Here is a 15,872-nt window from a genome sequence, read left to right as displayed (position 1 = left end):
TCTATACCACGCCGTTTTGGAACTCTGTGCATCCCTTCGTCGCGCAGACGTGACGTCACCTCCAGCAGGTTGAGCGGGAAACTTGAGAAGGTAGGAACGCGACAATGGTTTAGCTCTCTGTCACCAGCCCTGAGGGAAGGTTTTGTTTTCCAAAGCTGCAGTTCCTTTCCCTGTTTAGCTGACGGCGACTGTTTAATGACTCCCAAACTCTAGCCCTCGGGGTATTTTGGACTACAACTCCCACAAGCCTCAGGTGCCTGAGGCAATGACCAGGGATTCTGGGAGCTGAAGTCCAAAATGACTGGAAGGCCAGAGTTTGAGAAACATGCAGAATATTTAAACTGAGTCAGGATTACTAGGTTCTTGTAGGTTTTTAAGGACTATAGGGCCATGTTCTAGAGGCATTTCTCCTGAAACATTCACACCTAACTGCAGCAGGGAAGAGCTCCTTGCCCCACCCCAGCCATTCCACAGATATATAAACCCATTGTCCTAATTCCAACAGACCTCACTACCTCTGAGGATGCTTGCCATAGATGCAGGCGAAACGTCAGGAGAAATGCCTCAAGACATGGCCCTATAGCCCGAAAAAACCTACAAGAGACCTAGTGATTCCAGCCATGAAAGCCTTCGACAATACATTGAGTCAGGATTATTTATTTATTTATCGGGACAGAATTGAGAATACAGTTCTAATGTATGACTCTTAGGGCTCATTTCCATTAGAAGTAATGCGGTTTGGCATCACCTTCAGGGTTATGACTGAGTGCTGTGGGGTCCTGGGAGTTGTAGTTTGGTAAGGCACACTTTGTAAAACTACACCTGTGCTGTCGCACGCTGGGCCTGTGCATAAGACTGTAGACAGGACATAAATTCTGTGTGCCCAACGGGACGCCGGGGCTGCCTCAGATTAAAGGCCTTTGGATTTCCTTAAACAGAGTCTTTAGATTGCTCAAAGGTTTAACAAAGTTCTTTATTATTGAAAACAAACAGGTACTTTAAGGCTTCCTTAATAGTCTATTGCAGGGGTTCTCAAACTTCCTCATGCTGCGACCCCTTAATACAGGGGTCCTCAAACTAAGGCCCGGGGGCCGGATGCGGCCCTCCAAGGTAATTTATCTGGCCCTCGCGCACGGTCAACCTAAGTATGAAACTACTTGAAAGCACACAATAACAACAACAATCCTATCTCATCAGCCAAAAGCAGGCCCACAGTTTCCATTTAAATACTATTTAGTTTATATTTGTTAAAATTGTTCTTAATTTTAATTATTGTATTGTTTTTAAATGTTTTTAAGATATGTGTAGTGTGCATAGGAATTCATTCGTATTTTTTTCGAATTATAATCTGGCACGCCAACAGTTTGAGGGACTGTGACCTGGCCCTCTGTTTAAAAAGTTTGTGGACCCCTGCCTTAATACCCCCAACCATAAAATTATTTTCCTTCCTACTTCATAACTGTCATTTTGCTACTGTTATCAATCGTAATGTAACTATCTGATACGCAGGATGGATTTTCATTCACTAGACCAAATTTGGCACAAATACCCGATACCTGATACAAATTTGAATACTGGTGGGGTGGGGGGGGTGATTTTGTCATTTGGGAGTTGTGGTTGCTGGGATTTGTAGTTCACTTGCAATCAAAGAGCATTCTGAACTCTACCAACAATGGAATTGAACCAAACTTGGCACACAGAACTCCCATGGCAAACAGAAAATATTGGAAGGGTTTGGTGGGCATTGACCTTTTTGTTTTGGAGTTGTAGTTTGCCTACATCCAGAGAGCACTGTGGACTCAAAAGATGATGGATCTGGACCAAACTTGGCACGAATACTTAATATGCCCAAAAGTGAACACTGGTGGAGTTTGGGGAAAGTAGTCCTTGTCATTTTGGGAGTTGTAGTTGCTGGGATTTGTAGTTCACCTACTATCAAAGAGCATTCTGAACCCCACCAACGACAGAATTGGGCCAAACTTCCCACATAGAACCCCCATGACCAACAGAAAATACTGTGTTTTCTGGTGGTCTTTAGTGACCCCTCTGACATTCCCTTGTGACCCCCAGGTTGAGAACCACTGATCTATTGGCTCTCTCAATCTTGTCCACTGGGAACAGGCACAATCTTCACAACTGAATTTCAACTAATGGGGAAATCCTTAACTTCTAATCTGGGCAGTCTGTCTTTGCCTCTGTTGGAGCCCCTACACCCAGTACCAACTGCTTCTGGCTTCTGCGAGTGACCCTTACCAGGCAGAGCTTTGTAGACTTCCAAGGGAAAAAGGAAGGAGTTCAGGTGTCAGTGATGGCTGGCTGAAGTGCTGTGAGACCGGTTTCCCTCAGCAAAGGAGCTGTAAGGCTGTATATCTCCCAGCCAAGCCACGGGACCTTTCTCCCCGGCCAAGCTGTAGAAGACGAAGCTTTCTACAGGAGCTCTTGGTATTATGTCCTGCATGGAAAGCTTCTCTGTATGGACTGAACCCAAAAAGGCTTCTATTCCCTCCAAAAACCCAAAAAGGGGCGGGACCAGGGAACCTAACTATAATTGACAGGTGGCTTGTCCTATGATTGCAGCCAAAAGAAGATAGCTGCAGAGTCCCTGAAACTTAGGACTATAACAAACATTCAGTGCAAAGCAAACAAAATTGGAGCTCCTGGTACAGCTGTACCTGCACAACACCTCTCGCAATTCCATAGCATGGAGCCGTAGTAGTTAAAACTGTTGTCAAATTGCATTAGTTGTGCTGTGTAACTGCACCCTTAATCAAAAATCTGTAAAATTTAAGGTCATCAAAATGTCTTTTTTTTTTTAAGAAAAAAAAGGGTATTCTGGTATTAAACGAGTTAGGGGTTTTACGTCCAAAAGAATAATTTCAACCTGGGGGTCACAATCAGACACAATGAAGACATCTACCCTTGCATTTTGCTACTTTGCTGCTGAATACTCATGCCCTGTGTGGAATACTTCTCACCATGTTATAACCGTGGATGTGGCTCTCAAGGAGACACTATTGTAGGATATCTACTCCCAACACCACTGGAGAAATTATACTGTTTAGCTGGTATTGCACCACCGGATATCCACGGGAAGTAGCAGCCAGCAATGAAAGGACCAAGGCAGTGACATCTCTGCCCCTTCTCTGTTTGGATATCAGCCAGCAAGCCAATGCCTTAAATCAATAAAAAGGTTCCTAAGAACTACAGATATACTCACAGGGACACCCCAGCAAGCAAGTGTCCAAAAGTGGCAGGCTAAAACCCGGAACTTCAATCAGTGGCTGAAGCCGGATGAGAAACAGACTGCACTCTTGAACCACAAGATGTAGAGCTAGCTTTAAGAAATGGGGCTACAAAGTGGAGTCCACGACATGCGAGTGCAGAGAAGAGCAAGCCAAAGATCACTTACTATAAGGCAGTCTGAGCCCTGCCACATGCACAATGGAGGACCTTCTTACAGCGGCACCAGAGGCACTCGAAGTGGCCAGTTTCTGGTCAAAGGAAATTTAGCATAATGCCGGGTTTTTAACTTTGTTCTTTTTTATACATTATAATTGTATCTCAGTTTGCTTCTGACACGATAAATAAATACATCTCAGATTTGCTCCATCACATACAATATTTTTGTTGTTATAAAAGACAAAAAAACAAATGAAATCTCTAAAGGAAATGGCACTGGAACATCAGTATCTACACAGAATGAAAACAGTCAATTGAACTGAGAAAAAAGGGTGTAATATGAATGAACTATGTGATATGACCTATATATTGTGGGTTTTTAATGCATTATTAAAATGCTTAGGCCTGTGATTTGGAAGCTGAGTAAATTAGCCCTTTGATGCCTCTTTTGCCCTGTTTTATCTCCTCCTCCTCTTGTCTGGGAACACAGTGATATTGGGGGACCTCAAAGGAGCCCCCGGTGGCAGAGTTGCTGAGCTGCTGAACTTACTAACTGAAAGGTTTATTTATTTTACTTATTTCCTATATTTATGCCCCCCCCCCCCCCCTGAAAGGGGATTCAGGGCAGCCTAAAAAAAGCATCATACAATGCTAGCATCATAAAAACAACCACAGTACAATCAAAATTTTAAAAATTAAAACAATTAATTAAGACACCCATTAAAATTGAAATCCAAAAACCAGTCTGGGTCAATTCATTGCCATAAGTTGTGTGATCTTCTTCCACTTGCTCACTGATCAAATGCTTGGTCCCATAACCAGGACTTGATTTTCCTTCTAAAAGACAAGAGGGGAGTGTCCAATCTGATATCTCCAGGGAGGGCGTTCCATAGGTGGGGGGCCACTGCTGAGAAGGCCCTGTCTCTCATCCCCATCAACCATGTTTGTGATAGTGGGATCGAGAGCAGGGCCTCGATCTTAAACCGTGATGGTTCATGGCAGGAGATACGTTTAGATAGGTAGTCTGGGCCAGAACCGTTTAGGGCTTTAAAGGTTAAAATCAGCACTTTGAATTGTGCTCGGAAGCTGATACGTAGCAATTGGAGTTCGTGTAACAAAGGAATCGTATGTTCCCTGTACATTGCTCTGGTGAGCAACCTGGCTGCTGATCGTTGAAGCTTCCAGGCAGTCTTCAAAGGTACCCCAGTAGTCTATACAGGATGTAACAAGAGCATCTGGTTGCAGATTAGAATCCGGGGAGTGGCGTGAGCCCCTGCTGTTACATTTCTTGCTAAATTAACTAATCAACTAAAATGCAGATTAATCTTTCCAGTTTTAATGGTCTTCAGTCAAACTTGTCTCAAAATGTGAGTGAGACACCTTGTGGTAGCATTATGAAATTAAAATTATCAAAACAATTAAGGTTTTATGGATGGTACTGATGGTAATGTGCTCTTACAATTAATTATTCAGACACAGTTTTATGTTATCCATTAAATACCATAAGAAATCCAGTGGCACTTTATAGAAGAAAATTGTAGCATAAGCTTTCACTGATTCAGTCCAGTGCATTAGATAAACACGTTCACACATATATATGTTTACATAAACACACAGAGGGACATCAGCTTGCTGATGAAATTCTGTAAAAGAGATTTATATACAGGATACATGTGTCTCTGAATTCCAGGTGTTCAACTCATTTGACTTAAAACATGCTATTTTCCCCTTTAGGTGCCTTGAAATCTGAAAGAAGTGATGGCTTGCCAAGAGTTTACTGTGAGTTTCTGATATTTTAATTTTTCTTGAATACTTAATATTTTATATTTATCTGTACTTTTAAAATTAATCATTGATTAAAAATATAATGAAAATATTTTCAATTAAACATATATGCTGTATTTTCACTTACCTAAATAGGTTTTATATACACATCAGAAGACTAAAAAATCCAAAGTGTGGCACGATGGAACTTTGAAGGCAACTGTTGGGGGAAATAAGGTAAAGGGTTATTACACAGATATCATTGATGGCTGTCAGTGTTACATTATGTGATGAAATACTTACCTGTTTTGTATTTTGTTCTTGCTCTCACACAGGCAATCTTATGTGATGAAAGAGGACAGGTTTTGGATAGTATTTTTGTGAAGTTCAAGGTATATGCTTTCCATTCCTTATTTAAAGTATGCAGTTGTTATTTTGGTATTAAATTGATCTAAAATTTACTCTGCCAATTTATCTGCCTCAAAAATTGGGGAATACCCAAACTAACAGATAACAAGTGTATTTGTATGCATGTAACTGTTTAAAAAACATTTTCACTACTCGGTTTATTCATCCAAGCACAAATGTATGTAATATTTTTTTAAATAATGCCTGAAGTCAGCATGCTGTGTTTTACAACCAATTTGCCGAGCGTGAGTGCAAAAATATGACAGAACATACCTCATTGTAAAAAGTATTTTTGCCAAAATTTTGTGAATTTTCATCAAAAGGTATATCCAGATATTAACTGATGGGATCATGCTCATGCTGTGATTTCTGACAACTTATTGTCATCAGAGCATATAACATTCATATCAGTTCCTGAAAACCTTAGCTTTTATAAACGAGGGGTTCTTTCACATTCCTTAAACACAGAATTAAGTGGTTGACTATTAAATGATCGTAAATGTTTTGAGGTTAAAAATAGAGTTTGAGTTCTTGTGGTCTTTGAAACATTGTCAAATATGTGGTGGATAAGGCAACCAATAAGAAACAAGGAGCAAAGCTGAATAGATTTTTCATACAAAACTAGCTTCACTTGGGAGAATATGTGCAGAGTCATAATTGGGATTAGATATAGCAAGAGTAATAAAACACATTTTTTCTTGTTATATTCATGTAAACTTGATACTATATAATGTTTTCTTGTGTTCCCTCTAGGTAAAACCTGGAGATGACTTAGAAAGTGATAGGTACATGATTACAGTTGAATCTGAAAAGGTTTCTGAAACTGGTTATAGTGATCAGCCAAAGAACACAGAAGGGCCAAAGCTAACAAATAACTTGAAGTCCTTTGGCTCCTCATCTGTACATCTTCCAGTTGGCTTAAAGCGAAAATATATGGTATGTTGCTTTGTCTTTTTACATGTATTGATATATGCACACACGCCAAAGGGCTTAGTAAGTCAGAAACAGCTAGCTAGGTTGAGTTTGTTATATTATACATGCATTTTATTTCCATCCATCACCACCCCTTATCCGTTGATTTGAATACCACGGTTTTACTTACTCATGCTTCAAAAATATTTCCTCCCCTAGTATTTGTGGGACTTTCTAGGTGTGATAATACAGTATGCTTCCAGCTCAAGTATAGTCAAATGATAGCTTTTGCTATTATCCACAGTTTCAGGTATTTTAAGAATTTCTTTGAATTCCAGGTCTTGGAAAGTATCTCCCATGGATAGAGGGGTTGCAATTTCCTTTAAATGCTGGCAACATTATCAGAGTTGGTAATATTATTTATAAGTATTATATATAAGTAAGTATCAATATATGATGAGTTCCATCTTAGGATAATCAAAATCACCTACCAAACACTTAGTATGGAAAGTGCTATGTGGAGAGCCATTAGTTACAAATAAAATACTGGCAGATTAATTGACAAAGGATGCTACATTACTGGAGTTAAGGTTACAACCTATTAATAATAACAACCAAATTCATTTGACATCAGGTTTGAAGAAATGACTGCCTAGTTCTGATGTGCACAAAAACTGAATAAAAATATAATTACAACTTGTGCCAAAATGAAGCACTATTCAGTTTCCAAGGAAAGAGTGTTGTACAAAGCTCCAAGAAGGCCTTTCTTATGTTAGCAACTAAAGTGTTCCTCCTTAGAATGGAACTCAATCAACAGTTCCTTGTACAAAGATTAAAGTTTGGACAGGTATATGTTTGTGTGTATGCACAGGTACATCCTCTGTCGAGTATCAAGGGATCAATCCATGTAAGTTTTTCACATAGGGTAAGCAATAGTATATGAATAGTACCTGCTTCTTAATTCTAAGTTTGCAGTTTCTGAATGTGTCACAGACTGAAAATGTTCTTTTTCTAGAGTTTCAAGGGGCCACGCCAGTTGGAAAAGAAAGCAGCAGTAGAAGAACCTGTTGCAGCAGTATCACTGGCAACCAATGAATTCCATTCATCCTTTCCACCTGAATTCTATTCTTCTTCTCCATTATTTTCTGTTCCTTGCAAGAAAAAGAAAGAATGTCACCTCATTCCATCAAATGAGGATGATTTCATGAAGAATGATGGAGACATAGCATGTATCACTTTTCCCCACTTTGTTGAGGAATGTAAAGTAGTACCTAATAAAAACTGCAATACTGATTGTGTAAATGCTGGGCATTTACACAACCAGATGAATGATGGAGTAGCCAAGACAGACAATTGTTCAAACAGTAGTGAAGTGGCTTTGCAGAAAATCAGAAGTAAAGCACAAATTTTAAGACTTCTGAATAGGGAGCAAAAACCTTCCAAAGACCCAGGGATGGAAACTACTGTCTCACCAAAAAATCTACCATCAACATTAATGAAAGCAGAATTTCACCCTGAAGGACTGTTTCTATGTGAGCCACTCAAAAACAAGATGTTGCCTTTCTTGGGGTGCACAAGCAATGCTAACAAAGAAACCACTGGACACAGCCATGCAGTGTGCTCCTTAGAAAACAGTGTACAAACAAAAAGTCGATGGGACGCTTATTTGCCCTCCCATTTAACAAAACAAATAGATGAAACAAAAACAGATGATCCTGGATGTAACAAAGTTTTTGGTGATCTGCCACCTATTTTAAGGGACTCCAAAGAGAGTGACAATGGGGGTGGGTACAGTGAAGGCCATGAAATTTCACAAGTGCCTCTTTCAGAAATCAGTATTTCTCCTGTTACTGAAAGTTCTGTCGAAAACCATCTGCAAAACCTTTTACCACATGAGTGCATCATGACTAATGAAAGTGACACTGAAGCTGTGTCATCTTTGGATAGCATTCATTATGCAAAATGTGTAGGTGCACCAAAAACACTGGAAGAAAAACATCCCAATTCAAATAAAGACATAATGAATGATAATTTGGAAGTGTTTTGCAATGACTCACGAAACGAATCTTCTCCCGTAATAGGTTTGTCAGATGGCTCTGTTTGTGGAGATGTTCTCGACCCAGCTCAGCAGTTTGCAGAGGTTAACTTCAATCTGTTGGACTCATTAGATTTTAGTGACACAGAAGTTGAAGAAATTCCTGGAAATGCCATGGTTTTACAAGGCACAACATGTCTTAAAGAAGAGCCTAAAATTAAAAGTGAAGTCGGTATTCAAATGAGCCATGAAAAAAAGGAAACTAGTGGTAGTCAGAATAGTCAGTCAACGTTTTCACAGGCTAACGAGATCACTTGTATATCAGGATCTCAATCATTGCAACTTTGTGATGAAATCTCTGAAATGCCCAACAGAATTGGGGAAAACAGTGCAAATCTTCATGTTACAATTGTTGACAAAAAAAGCGATGCAAGTTCAACAATTACTCAAAACTTAGATCATGGAAATCTTGATTTATTAGTGGAAAATGTCCCTTGTAAAGTAGCTGCTAATGAATATTCTGATCAAACAACTGAACTTCAGAAAACAAATACACCTCTTCATGTTCCTGCAACTTCAAATATTAGCTTTATGAACAAAAGCAATGAACAATGGAGGGAGCTTAGAGAACATAATGTTGAACCATTAGTTTGCTGTGATAACATGAAACCTGTTAATTCTTTGCTGACTATCAGTGAAAAATGTAACAGTTCTCATAGTTTCCCCCAGTATGCTTCATCAAAACATTTTGCTCCTGAAATAAATGAACCATCTATGGATCATTTAAGCATCCCTCCGTTGGGAAGTGGTTTCCAGCTAATAAGTTCACTTACCAAACACAGTACAGCTTTAGAGACGATGGAGGAAATGAGTGAGGAAAATACAGACATCCTGTTGCAGAAGGATGAACTAAGAGAGATGCACAAGCTAACTGCATCTGAAGGTAATTAGTTTCTATTTTTTAAAAAAGTGTTAATGTGTGACATGTTGAAATAGTGCTGTTCATTGATTTACCTAATTCCCTCTGACGTAAGGGTAAAGGGTAAAGGTTTCCCCTTGACAATAAGTCTAGTCGAGTCCGACTCTGGGGGGTGGTGCTCATCTCCATTTCTAAGCCAAAGAGCCTGTGTTGTCCATAGACGCCTCGTAGGCCGTGTGGCTGGCATGACTTCATGGAGCGCCATTACCTTCCTGCCAAAACAGTACCTATTGATCTACTCACATTTTCCTATTTTCAAACTGTTAGGTTGGCAAAAGCTGGGGCTAACAACAGGAGCTCACCCCATCCTGCGGATTCGAACCACTGACCTCCAGGTCAGCAAGTTCTGCAGCTTAGCAGTTTAACTTGCTGCGCCCCTCCCTCTCACATATGGACCATAAATATTATGTTTCAGTTTATTATAGTTGCTTTAAAATACCTTTAGAAGTTAACATTCTAATGTGTAATTTTCTGCTCCTTATACATAAGATGTGTAAAGTATCTTTTAAATATTTTGTTTATATGCTTGTCTTGTGGATCAGGCTAACTATGCTTTTTCCCTTTTTTCCTAGCTAAGCAAAACTTCGTTGAAGTGTCTTCTGTAGAAGTGCAGATACCACCTCCTGTACATTCTGGTGTTCCTAAATTGGTAATCCTCCTGCATTTTAAATATAGGATTTAAATCTAATTAAATTGCAGCAAAAATTATTATACCTGTATTTCCCTCCTCCTAACATGTATGTGTGTGTGTGTATGCATATGTGACTTCAACTTGCTATCAATTTATGGCGACACTTGAATTTCATAGGATGCTCTTTGGCAAGGAATACTCAGATGGTTTTGCCAGTTCCTTAACTATGAAATGTAGCCTAGAGCACTTGTTATTCATTGGGGATTTCCCATCCAAGGAGTAAACAAGCTTGACTCTGCTTAGCTTCCAAGATCAGGTGGGATCTCATGCCTTTAGAGCAGTGGTTCTCAACCTTCCTAGTGCCGCGACCCCTTAGTAAAGGTCCTCTTGTTGTGGTGACCCCCAACCATAACGTTATTTTCGTTGCTATTTCTTTAATTTTGCTACTGTTATGAATCGTAATATAAATATCTGATATGCAGGATGTATTTTCATTCACTGGACCAAATTTGGCACAAATACCCGATACTCTCAGATTTGAATACTGGTGGGGTTGGAGGGGATTGATTTTGTCATTTAGGAATTTTGGAGTTGCTGGGATTTATAGTTCACCTAAAATCAAAGAGCCTTTTGAACTCCACCAGTGATGGAATTGAATCAAACTTGGCACACAGAATTCCCATGGCCAAGAGAAATACTGGGAGAGTCTGGTGGACATTGACCTTGAGTTTTTGGAGTTGTAGTTCACCTACATCACTGTGGACTCAAACAGTGATGGATCTCGATCAAACTTGGCACAGATAATCAATATGCCCAAATGTGAACACTGGTAGAGTTTGGAGAAAATAGACCTTGCTATTTGGGAGTTGTAGTTGTTGGGATTCATAGTTCACCCACAATGAAATAGCATTCTGAACCCCATCAAAGATAGAATTGGACCAAACTTCCCACACAGAACACCCATAACAAAGAGAAAATATTATGTTTTCTGATGGTCTTTGGTGACCCCTCTGACACCCCCTCACGACCCCCTCAGGGGTCCCGACCCCCAGGTTGAGAAACACTGCTTTAGAGTATTTAGCTCTTCTCAAAAATATTCCAGAGAGTTATGTGTCCTCTATAGTAATTAGCAAAGGCTGGAAGAGAAAAATACAATGCTGTATTTTACAACAGTCAATTGTCAGTATGCAAGGATTTTGTATCCACATACTCCACCTTCCATGGCTTGCAGATATTTTGAAAAATAAAAAGCAAACATTGATTTTTGCAATTTTATTTAAGGTGCACTATTTTATTTTGCCTGTGTTTATAATGGGACAGGAGCATCCACAGATATTAGTATCCATGGGGATCAGGGTCCTGGTACCAAACTCTGATGTGTACGAAGGGTCCACTCACTGTATGTATCAATGTTTTTGAAAAAAAAATTGGAAAACCACTGATCTCATGACCTTTTGGAAAATGGAAATCTACAGAACCTTTTTCGAAATGTTATATTTTTATGATATTACAAGCTTTTGAAAAATGATGCCATAAACCTCTAGGTAGAAGCATGATCTGTTAAGGGTCATAACTAAAAATGGCATTTACCAGCATTTATATATTCAGCAGTTTCAGAACTGTACCTTTAGTTGCCTAAAAACATCTACTCCTCCTTAAAATATATTTGCTTTTAAATCATGCTCTCAAGACAAAAATAAGCAGACTTCTTTAAAAGTAACATAGTTGATTTACTCACAAGCTTCATATATTCAGCATACATATACTTCGCTTGTTAATCCAGTTACAAGTGGATTTGAAGTAGTTTCTCTGTGTAGGTAACGCAGGGCATCTTCCTTAGAGTCAACAGTCCATAGTCCAAAGCATCTCTCTGTTCTGAGAATCTAATAGAGTCCCTGTCTAGTCTCTAAGTCCAATGAAATTTCTAAGCATGCATCTTACTGAAATTTAAAGGCATACACTTGTGCCTACTAAAATCTAAAACATGTTCTAAAATGGAGTCTGAGTCCTGAACAAGCCCAGACCTGATCACATGATCCGCAGCCCCTCCCACAACAAAGAGGTTAAAGAAAATTGAAAACCAATGCACACATACACAATACAGTAAGCAATCTGAATTATATGCATAACAAATAACTAATAGAGGCTTGAGAAGGTTGCTATTTTGAACAAAAAATGTGTCAAGTACATAGTGGTTGTGTTTCTCTTACCCCATTTTTAATTATTTATTTGTAGATTTCCTTTTCAGATAGTTATGTAGAGAAACCCACACCATCAAACGAAAATCTGCTATCTGACAACAGTCCTTTTGTAGTAGAAGATGGTTCATCAAAGGTATTTTCTTTTCATTATTTATTTAATAAAAGGAACAAGTAGGAAACTTCATTCCCCCCCCCCCCCCCCCATTCGAAGAAGGGCTTAAGTTTATCAAACAGCTTTCAAAACTGGATTTTCAACAGGTAGATACAGTATGGTATCTTAGCCTACCATTTGCCTTCACCAGTTCGCAAGCTCTTTGTGAACTCCAATATTAATAGTAGCTCAGACGATCTTGAGCTCCTGTTTAACTTTAACTGGAATTTGCTCTGGAGAGTAACAGCACTATAGGAATGTGTATTCTAAAGATTCTTAGATTATTTACTCCAGTTAAAATGAACCAGTTCTGCATTCTTAGCTGCATAGTTTTTCCAATATTCCTTTAAAAACATAACAAAGTAAATTGACATTGTTTTCTTATAGCATCTTCCCTTTTCTTTTTATTTTACGTTATCTGTTTAAATAAATGTATGTAGCAAGTTGAATTTCATGGGTACCAGCTGAAAGGATCGGCCACTAGTGAGCTAATGATAAGACAGCCCAGCTCACCTCTTATGTTCGATCCAGATGGTGATATGACAGATTTTGAAATTACTGCAAAGGATCCTTATTTTTTCTCAGCTCAAGAACCAGAAAGCCCTGTGCTGTCTGGCTTTATTAAGGTAAACTGGAGAGATTATTATTTTTAGACAGCTTTAAAAATCTATGAATAAACTTTAAAAATATGACTCTCAGAAAAATTATAAAGTATCTTTTCAAAGCACTTCATGAAAAAAAATACTTCCTGTCCCTAAATTCATTTTGGGTCTTCAGAGAAATCTCTGAATTTGTTATCAAGTTTGCTAAAATACAGTAGGGGAAATTTGATTATCTGTTTTTCTTGCCATGGATTTTCTTCTTGCTCGTGTAGTGGTACCACATCTTCGGATCTCTTCTCAAAAGATCACACCATGTACACACACATGTACATTATATTGCTTATAGTGCACCTAAAATGAGCTTTTTGGGGGGTGCTTGAGACATAAAATTCACCAATTCTCTCTCTGGGGTAAGGTTACAGTAGAGACCCAAGGTGAGCCAGGAGACACCAGAGTAGTCTGGATCACAAGTGTCTACAGTAGAGCGAGGCAAATGCCTCTTCCCCAAAATTTACTGATGGAAGCAGTTTCATTAGTAAAAGCATCCCATTGGAACTTGGCCAATAACAGTAAAATAGATAACATTTTGTTACCCTTTCATGAGTCCTCTGAAATAGCCACTGAGCCAGTTAAATTGATGTATACATTTTGGAATAAAAACTACATTGGCTTAATTTAATAGATTCTTGAACAGAGTGTTACTTGCAGCAAAGAGTGCTGTTGGTGTCTATAACTTGAAGGGGCAGATTTCCCTTTGGATCCAACTCATTTGAAATTTTAAGAAAACAAAGTCTTTATCTCCCTTGAATTAAAACATTCAGGATAAAATTTTGTTCTTAAATTATGTGGTAAAATAATTATGTATACATTCAAACTTTACATTCAAACTATTTAACTTTGGTAGTGTAATACAGAGCTCTAAATCTGAAGAACAAGGTGCTTTTCATTGTTGAAAGAGCTAGGCCCTTTAGGAATTTGAAGCCACGTTGATATGCCTTTGGTGATGCTTAGAATTTATCCAAGTACCTTTGTATGTCTGAAATAAAATAAGGATATTGATTTAACTTTTCCTGTCCTAGATTCTAGGTTCAAAGAACCTTTTGGAAGATGAGTTCCATGTTGCAGATGAAAATGTTAACAAGGAATTCAGCTTTGCTGAAGAAGAAGATACTAATAATGAGTTTTGTAAGTGATTGTCAGTATGAACCTGTTGTAGCCTGGTCAGATTCTGAGTGTTCAGATGAGGAGGATGCTGGGAGAGATTAAGAGGAGAATGGAAGCAGCCCCAGCCCCAAGAGAGTTGTTTTGGAATCTTCTCCTGGGTAGTGCAAAGTGAATGGAGAAGGTGATATCCATTCCCATGGGACCCAGCCAGAAGTGCAGGCTGAGGGAAATGTGGTAGACAAATGTTTGTCTAGGTCAAAGTGATTGAAGCTGCGAAAACAGGGCATGCAATTAAGACAGACTCGCTTTCCCCAGCGAATTAAAGATAAGGAGCGGGAAAGCAGGTGTGTGAGAAATGATGTGTTGGGAGGCAATTGAGGCTTTAAAAAATGGTTCATGCTGAGACAATTCCTTGTGAGAGTAATGCTGCATTCAGGTGAAGATCTCTCAGTTTTTGGGGGGCCTATGTTCTTGTAATTCTCATACTCAAGTTTCTAAGCTGTTTTTGCTTTAGTTCATGTGTGGCATAGCTTGCCTGCCTTGGATTCATGTTATCTTGTATATGGAAATCTTTGTAAACTGCTTTTGGGGACTTTCTGTGAATTGATATTTGGACTCTGATTTCATGGAATTAACCTTTTGAACTTTTTATACTCATCTTTAATAAACTTCTAGTTATTGGACAGTGTGTGGTTTATGGTGAAAAGAGGCTTCACAGTCCTAGTGCAATAGAACCAACAGAGACCAAAGCTTAATAAGAAGTGCAATTTTGTTTGTATGTTCTTATTAACAGTGACATTCAATGAGTCTTCTCAACCTGGAAACCAGATGATGACAAATTCTTCCTCAAATCTAAATTTGGGTTTCACAACATGTGCTTCAGGGGATCTTAATATGGTATGATTGAACAGCTTACTTCATTTCACCATCAATAGGGAAATAACATGACCCCACAAACCACTTTTGTGCAGGTTTTTTCTACCCAGAGTGCAGTTTTCCTTTTTAAAGAGTTTGTCAGGAGGCCGTGTACAAGTCCTGAGAGAGTCAGAGTCAACTCAGTAACTTATTCTTGGAACATCACTACACTGCTCCCCACTTCCTTTATTTTCTTGACAGTAATAGAAGGTTGGGTAATCATTGAAGTAGCTACTGACTTTAAGATTATTCCCTGTCCTTACTGATAGACAATAATCAATCTCTTCGTATTTTCCTCCCTCCCTGCCTTATATATACATAACGTGAGAGAGAGAGAGAGAGAGACCATCTAAGTAATTTTCCCTCTCTCATATAAATATGGAAATGTGATTTTTAGTCCATAGCATGTTTTGTGTAATTGGGATTAGAAGGTAAGAACATGGAAATGTGTTTATGGGGATTAGTAGTAGAGCAGTTCAGATTCTTCCCACTCATTGTGAATGAAAATGATAACATTTCTTTTTCATTATGTGTATGAGTAGGGTGTACATTTTTCTGGGAAGCCTCTCCCTACTTTTTAATCTTATAACAACCCTTGAAATATTTTTAGGTCTCAAGGAACCCCTGCATAAAAATTTACTATGCCTGTAGTTTTTTAAACAAAGGGATTTTTTCCCAGCTATGATTTTTCATGGAAATTTTAGAACCAGT

General features: G+C 38.7%; 1 protein-coding gene across 3 annotated transcripts in view; it reads left to right on the top strand.

Annotated features, from left to right (window-relative positions):
* The first annotated feature begins 8 nt into the window (after nucleotides 1-8).
* ZGRF1 (zinc finger GRF-type containing 1) overlaps nucleotides 9-15,872 on the top strand; it is a 40,469-nt gene continuing 24,605 nt past the window's right edge. The window contains exons 1-10 of one of the 3 annotated variants that reach the window (XM_067468644.1): nucleotides 9-90; nucleotides 5,134-5,178; nucleotides 5,320-5,400; nucleotides 5,499-5,555; nucleotides 6,325-6,507; nucleotides 7,499-9,461; nucleotides 10,070-10,146; nucleotides 12,364-12,462; nucleotides 14,162-14,267; nucleotides 15,040-15,143. In XM_067468644.1, coding sequence (XP_067324745.1) covers nucleotides 5,158-5,178; nucleotides 5,320-5,400; nucleotides 5,499-5,555; nucleotides 6,325-6,507; nucleotides 7,499-9,461; nucleotides 10,070-10,146; nucleotides 12,364-12,462; nucleotides 14,162-14,267; nucleotides 15,040-15,143 — 2,691 coding nt within the window. In that variant the 5' untranslated portion in view covers nucleotides 9-90; nucleotides 5,134-5,157. The remainder of the gene's footprint in view (nucleotides 91-5,133; nucleotides 5,179-5,319; nucleotides 5,401-5,498; nucleotides 5,556-6,324; nucleotides 6,508-7,498; nucleotides 9,462-10,069; nucleotides 10,147-12,363; nucleotides 12,463-14,161; nucleotides 14,268-15,039; nucleotides 15,144-15,872) is intronic. The other 2 variants (XM_060779073.2, XM_060779074.2) reach the window with 2 other exon arrangements.

The sequence above is a fragment of the Anolis sagrei genome, chromosome 5 (genome assembly GCF_037176765.1).
Source record: "Anolis sagrei isolate rAnoSag1 chromosome 5, rAnoSag1.mat, whole genome shotgun sequence".
In the NCBI taxonomy this organism is placed as follows: domain Eukaryota; kingdom Metazoa; phylum Chordata; class Lepidosauria; order Squamata; family Dactyloidae; genus Anolis; species Anolis sagrei.
Note: the sequence above shows the minus strand (reverse complement) of the source record. Positions and strands in the feature narration are given on the sequence as shown.